This window comes from Electrophorus electricus, chromosome 8, assembly GCF_013358815.1.
Source record: "Electrophorus electricus isolate fEleEle1 chromosome 8, fEleEle1.pri, whole genome shotgun sequence".
Lineage (NCBI taxonomy): Eukaryota > Metazoa > Chordata > Actinopteri > Gymnotiformes > Gymnotidae > Electrophorus > Electrophorus electricus.
In genome coordinates this window covers 7,521,740-7,528,753 of record NC_049542.1, presented here as the reverse complement: position 1 = coordinate 7,528,753, position 7,014 = coordinate 7,521,740, and the positions used below count along the sequence as shown (strand labels likewise).

At 41.4% G+C, this 7,014-nt stretch overlaps 2 protein-coding genes across 2 annotated transcripts in view; both read right to left on the bottom strand.

The window, feature by feature from the left end:
* Window positions 1-42: 42 nt before the first annotated feature.
* erh (ERH mRNA splicing and mitosis factor) lies at window positions 43-2,320 on the bottom strand. Its single transcript, XM_027027683.2, has 4 exons — window positions 2,230-2,320; window positions 1,573-1,660; window positions 1,350-1,470; window positions 43-1,130 (listed from the first exon to the last, which is right to left on the bottom strand). Exons 1-4 carry the CDS (start codon window positions 2,230-2,232, stop codon window positions 1,028-1,030), a joined length of 315 nt encoding a protein of 104 aa, XP_026883484.1. The 5' UTR covers window positions 2,233-2,320; the 3' UTR covers window positions 43-1,027.
* A 1,973-nt stretch (window positions 2,321-4,293) lies between these two features.
* paplnb (papilin b, proteoglycan-like sulfated glycoprotein) overlaps window positions 4,294-7,014 on the bottom strand; it is a 7,156-nt gene continuing 4,435 nt past the window's right edge. Inside the window, 6 exon segments of the mRNA XM_035529169.1 lie at window positions 4,294-4,319; window positions 4,948-5,028; window positions 5,149-5,299; window positions 5,428-5,553; window positions 5,555-5,608; window positions 6,664-6,800. Of these exon segments, the coding sequence (XP_035385062.1) occupies window positions 4,294-4,319; window positions 4,948-5,028; window positions 5,149-5,299; window positions 5,428-5,553; window positions 5,555-5,608; window positions 6,664-6,800 (575 nt within the window).

Sequence of the window (7,014 nt, the reverse complement as noted above, 5' to 3'; positions counted from 1 at the left end):
TCCTATTGCATCTTATAAATAAAAACTAACTTAAATGCATAATACATTTTAGTTAACCATTTTATTGTACTAAAAAATTCACAGAACCGCTTAAACACAGGCATTAGCCAACATATTGTATTGTAAAAGAAATGTAAAAGAAAGTTTCTCCACCACTTAAAAATGCAAAATGATCAAGTCTTAATACCACATCCGAAATTAATCTTTCAAACAGATGCTTCCTTTTCACACAAATAGAAACATTTCAGCAATATGACAAATCTGAAAGAAACCACAAAATACTACCCAATGATACATGCTTATCTGATTTAATGGAGGCAAAGGTAGTCAAGGAGGTCTTAAGTAATTAAATATTTTGCTGAGAGTATTCATAGTTGCCTGTGTGCTGCATTCTATTGCAATCAGAACCTGGGGGAAATTTTGTGTACCACTCTTACTGCTTTGTGGTAGTTTCCTGAGTATTCACTCTTGGTGCAAACGAGGAAGTAAAACTCACTTTTGTTTACTTAAATGCTCAAAAAATGAGTTTAAGATATTATACTGACAGCTTAGCAGAACCTCTTTCCAGTGTAAGCTACTGGAGAATCACAGAAAATGAAGGTATACAAATTTAAATTATGAGATGGGCCCAAAGGGATGGGGCCCAAACATTCTTCTAAGCTTACCCACCTGCTCAGTAGATTAACCTAATTAAGTCTCACTGCAAATCCCCAATGAGGGGCCTTAGAAAGTATCCTGATGTTAAATCCATTTTGGATGGCTGAGTACACAAATGAGTGGAATCATCATGTGACCTAAATATACTGGGGGCCTGGTTTCTCAACAGCTTCATAGTAAAGATCAACACAACATGGCAGAGAAAGTTAAACTTGAACACTCTCTGCTACAGTTAAAAAGATCTTAACCCTACGATGCTTTTGGGAAACCCATTATGGGTTAATATTGCCCAATGATGCAGTGTCGATCTGATCAAGTTAACAAATGACAGAAGAATCACCGCAGCCCACAAGATTCTTCCATTCATCCTCTATTTCCCAGCCTGCTGGGCCTGGCGTCGCAACAGAACATAGATCTTCTCTTTGATCCAGTCTTTGTTGTAGGGCTGGTAGGTCTGTGTGTCAGCCCGGTACCTATTCATATCACCAAAAAGAAGTTCACGTTTACAAATCTCCTGCAAACCTTTTCCTTGTATTATCATTCCACTGTTAATTTAACTTAAATAAAACTTAACTAATTATTAAAATCATGCATAAATGGCACTGATGGTGTGGTAATGTGCCTTTACTTTAATTCTCCTTAGTATTCCTGGCTTGCTTAAGCAAAAGCACAGTTTTTCCCAGGACACCTACACCAGACAGCTGAGGTCAGCCAGGTCATCCACAAAATCAAATAGCTGGCTGATGTCATAAGTGATAGAGGGACTGTTGGGATTCATTCTTTTCAGATGCTCCTCATACATTTTACACACCCCTAGTAATAAGAGAGGAAGACATTGTTAAGGTTTATTATGCTGGCTAGCAAATCACTTGGTCTATTAAAGACAAATGTAAATTAATGTGACAAAGAGCTCACCCTCCATGCATTCATTTACAGACTCATAATCAGCATATGTTCTTCCTTCTGGCCTTTTTGTTGGTTGAACTAGGAGAATTGTATGAGACTAAAACATAAAGAGAGGTAGCCATAACAAAGACACACGCGTACCTATTGATGTTTTCTTGGACGCACATCGAAAATATTTGAGGCCACGCTTACCGAAGTGTACAAATGAAACAATAATCGCTAGCTAACATCCATTATATCCTTATTAGGAATACAGTGGCTTTATAAAAACCTTTATATAATATTAAAAATATTAAACCTTTAAGGTTACGAAGTTTGCAATCAAACTATTAACTAGCTAGGTTAGCTAAGCTAGGAAACTACAATATCGTATTGATCAGATGACAGGTAAAACAGTCAACTAAGGGTGCGACCAATTTCAGCAGGATATCACACAGGACGTTACCATTTGTAATGACCTTAAACGTTTTATGTTTGGAGTAGGTTAGCTAGCTAGCCAATATTTTGCTATCTAACAGCTAGTATTACTTATGGAATCGAGGAGGCTAAGGTACCATGTTAGCTAGCCAGATAGGTAGTTACCTGACGTTACTCATACACCTAGGTATACACTAACCACATAGTTTTAAATTTAATACGTTTTAAATAAGCATATCAAATACGTACCATGCTTGGGCCTTATATAAAACTAGCAAGCGAGCAAACTTTAGAGTGCCTCTAGCGATTGGAGCGGTTCTCGAACTGCAACAAAAATGAATGGCTTTCTGCAACAAAAGTCGATTTCCTCCCTCCATTTTCAAGATAAAAGTCAGGTATCGGGAGGACAAAAAGTCAGGTATCGGGAGGACACCTTTTGCATAGAGTTAAAGAGTCCCCAAAGGTTAAAGGACAGTGGTTAAAATGTAATGACATTGTATTTGCTCGCAAAAAAAAAAAAAAAAGACGAGCATTCCCTCGCAAATCTTTTGCGTTTGCTTGCAAACTTTGCTTAAATGAAGCCACTTACACTGTCTAGGCTAAAGTAATCCTTCCTTTTATAAACTATTATGAGTGTCAGCAAACCTTTAATTTCCCCCTCAATAATAACACAATCTTGTTTGATTATATATCAAACCAAGAGCAAAGTAAAATGCAATGATACCCAAGATATATATTTCTTATCAAGAAAAGTCAAAATCAATTGTAGTCGTTGGCGTAATTTACTGTGGGTGCGCACCCCTTTTTAAAATGGCTAATTTCGAGATCCTAATGAACAAGCCGGAGATGACAGTGACAAGGAAAAACTCTTAATGGAATTAAGGAAAACACCTCGGTAGGACTAAAATAAAAGCGAACCCCTCTACTGGGCGCACCAGCTAGAAAATATTTTTGATTCCTTTGCAAGCTGGTCTTGCTTCATTTGTTTAATAATTCGAGTAATAATGTGTTTGTTTAACAAATAAATTTAAACGTATTATGTTTCTAATGACAGAATAAGAAAACGTTCGTGATCTTATTTTGTCACACGATGCCGGCACCACTGACATTTGGTGAAACAAAAATCATTTTTAAATAAAATAATATAGAAAACAATTGTACTACAAATATATTTTAAACCATAGTGCTTATTATTGCACTCATCAACGCCGACAGGCTTGACAAACACGACCATAAAACCTTTCCAGAACCTGATCTTTTTTTCTATGAACATGTATGCTGGAGAACTTGATTTCTTAAAAGGGACGCGAACTTGTGGGACAGCTGTCATGAATGCAGCAACTGGTCCGCATTCTTGCCCCCGGCACATTTCAAAGCAAAGTTATCCCCACGAATGTAATTTTATAGCGCTTTTTACAAAATATGTTGTCGCAGTGAAGTTTAGCAATTGTTTGGGTCCAGATCCCTAAAGGGAAAGCCAGAAGCACAACACAAACCATTTCTATGGTAATGCTTTTCTGCGAAAGAATGCAAAACATTTGCGAGGGAATGGGGCCTTTCTTTTTTAAAACACAGCCCCTTAGAGGCTCTGTATGAAAGTCATTTTAACGTTAGCTATTTTGTTGTGTCCTGGTTTTTAGTAATGAATAACGTTTTAATTATATTCAAGAAAACAGTATTTGATCTATATCCAGATATTACAAAAATTACACAAAACAGCAACAATCAGCAGTTTTGTTTCTTGGGGTAATTTAATCTTACATGGTTGACAGCACATAGATTCCAGACAAAGGAAAATGATTTTGCACTATATATTATATTATGCTGCATTTATATATTTGTATATCATAAGATCATATTTAATTCTGTATTATACTGCATCTGATAGGCTCTCACTCTGTGGTCCACTGTGGTTTGCTGACAGTTCCCTGTAGGCGGGACTTCTGACAGCATGCTCACATGTCTGTTTGTACTCTTCCACAGGGATGAAATTCTTGCTGTTGCCCTAGCAGCCACCATACCAAAACTACATGCAAATGCTGGTGGAGGAGTCAAAGTAGAATTGGGACATCCACTCATAGCAGGTGCCCGCATCCCATGGCAACAAGCAGACACCAGGATGAGCAGTGGTGTCGTCTTGACAATATGGGAAAGAGGGAGGGACCTCAAAAACTGGGGAGGATAACCAAATCATGACAAGATACATGGAATAGATCAAGGAGAAGAGATGGAGAAGTGGAGGAGGTACAGAAGAGCGTCCTATCCCGTGGTTGAACTCTGGACACCCTGCCCTCCTGTAACCCTGGGCAGGATTTACACCATCCAGACAGCAGCTGTACCTGCCAGCAACACACACAACAATACAGGAAGTGTGGATGTGAATAGGCCATAGACAATAAGGCTAGATACGCTGTCACAGACCTATTAGGCTAATGCAGATGATGCACCTGCTTAGAGTGCACTCACAAATATTTAAAAAGAAATTAGAAAATTAGTTAAAAATAGATGGGCACTCATTAAATTAACAAACATGTATTATGGTTGGGACAGTGGCATGTTATTATGACTGTGAATGCAGGAATGTATGTGTGGTGTGAATGTTGAGACCTGCTTCTAACGCAGACTTCCCCATCACAGCTCTTGCGTCTCGGCCCTAAAGCAGAGTTGCTGCCATTTGGACAGCAGCCATAGCATGACTGGGCACATTGTGGACCAATGACAGAGTTGTAGGATTTGTATGGTTTGTGAACTAACCAATGAAGATGCAGGAATCAGAAGATCCCACACACACACACCACTTGAAATATATCCCAGTGGCTTATTTCTGCTTTAAACGCTTTTTTTTTAGCCAGCACTGCTGTAGCATGAAATCTTTGTATGGTAAAAATGATGTCCCTTTTTAAAATGTATGGGACCAGTCTCATGTTTATGTTTCACCACATTTTTTATTTTAATGTCGATGCTCACCTGATGGTTCACCATGACCATAAGGTACAAATCCTCGCAGAGAGCTCTCGTGATCCCTAGGGTCCTGGACGCTGGGCACCACTACGGGAAAAGACACACACGCACTCAGCCACACACCCTCAGATACCCATTCAGTTGCTGCCCATGCTTGCCTGGTACTCCTTGCAATAGAGGGCAGTGCAAGATGTTTCCCGCACTCACTCTGAGCTCCGGGACACGGCTGGGTATTGCAGCTCACCGCAGTGTGCGGCTTGGTGTGCTCTGAGCAGCGTTCGCCTTCATAAGGGTTCTGGTCCTGGTCCATGCACACAACTTGGCACACCTGTGTGCCAGTTCCACAGCTACAAGTGTACTTAGAGGCCAAAACAAGGTTTAGGTGAGCTCAGATCCATTATGAAAACCCCAATGGGTTTAACATTGCCGTAACTGGGGGAGCAAAGGGGTGGGGCTAAGTGTAAGAGGTAGTCCCTCTTGTCTTACCAGGGTCCAGTCGTTGGTATGGATGTGTAAGACCAGCTGGTAGGCAGGTCTCCAGCACATCCGGGTGTTGACGGGGCATGCCAGGCTGCTGCAGTGGTGATCAGGGAGGTGCCCCCCCCCCCCGTCTGCCAATGCATACCACCTCCCACTCCTGCTGGCCCTCCCCACATGTCACCCAGCACTGGGGACCACAGAGAGAACACCACCATCACAACTGCAAGCCCTGCTGACATGAGCTCAGGGGTTCCCCAGCTGGTGGTGATTTCCCACTGGGAATATGCATTAGTCCACAAGGCTCTCTAGTCTTTATTAGTGGTGTTCATCATAGTGTACTTGAGGGAGAAAAATGGTTTTGCTTAAATTAAAAATGTTTAAAAATCTGAAAATGCTGCTTTTATTTGGAAAGCAAGAAGCCAAACATACAGGCATAGGCATTTCGACAATCAGGTATAATAACACAGAAGTCAATCGAAACACCCCACAAAATTAGAAATACAAACACTGTGTGTGTATGTCTGTGTGTGTGTGCGCATGTGTATTCGTGTTCTAGTGCGTGCCCCTCACCGTACTATAGCTCCCCATGCTGTACTCGGTGCAGGCATGTCTATTGCAGGCTCTCTGTACAGGGTCTCTGAAGACCCTGGGTGGTGCAGTGAGAGTCGTCAACCATGCGGCCATCCAGGAGACAGCTCATGTGTCTGCGTCCCACCACCACATGCTGCTGAGCACTCCAAATAAGCACTGGACTCGTACCTGGACTCAAACACACGCACACGTAGAAACACACACACACACACACACACACACACACACACACACACACACACACACACACACACACAGAGTGATTCACTTTACAGTTACTATCTAGGTACAGCATGTCAACATAGTGACATAGAAAGAGATATTATCCAAAAACAATTCCTAAACAAAACTTGCAAGTATACATGAAGAAAAATTAAGATACACACACACACACACATACACAGCACACACACCTATAAGCATCTGCGGCATGAGCTGTTGGGGCCCTCCCTGCAGGAGGATGTGCTCGCTTAAAAGTCACTAGCCCATTGTGTTTCACCGCCTGTAGCCAAGAGGGCATAAAGAAAACTACAGTGTCTGAAAATTTTTATCTATATTTGTGTGTATGCATGTGTGTGTGTGTATGTGTATGCGTATGTGTGTGTGTGTGTATGTGTGTGTGTGTGTGTGTATGTGTATGTAAGCACTTGCCCTGCAGACCCCCTCCACACAGATGTCTCTGTGCCCTGCGTAACACAGAGTGCCGTCCACGACTGCTGTCCAATGGCGGTAGTAGAAGTTCTCTTCTCTGGGCACACACACCGGCTTACATGGGTTCAAGGCTGCACCTGGGAGCACAAACATACACAATGGTAATTTTACTGAAATTGTAATGTCACCGTAAGAGTGTAAACGCCTGGATCTTAACATCAGTCCCCCTATATGTTTTAACTGGTCCACACAGACAAGACCAGGCTCACATAACCTTAACCAGCATTCCTGTACTGCATATAAGATCATTTTCAAAAGTGCATGCATGAACAGTGGCTGGTGAGGTCATTT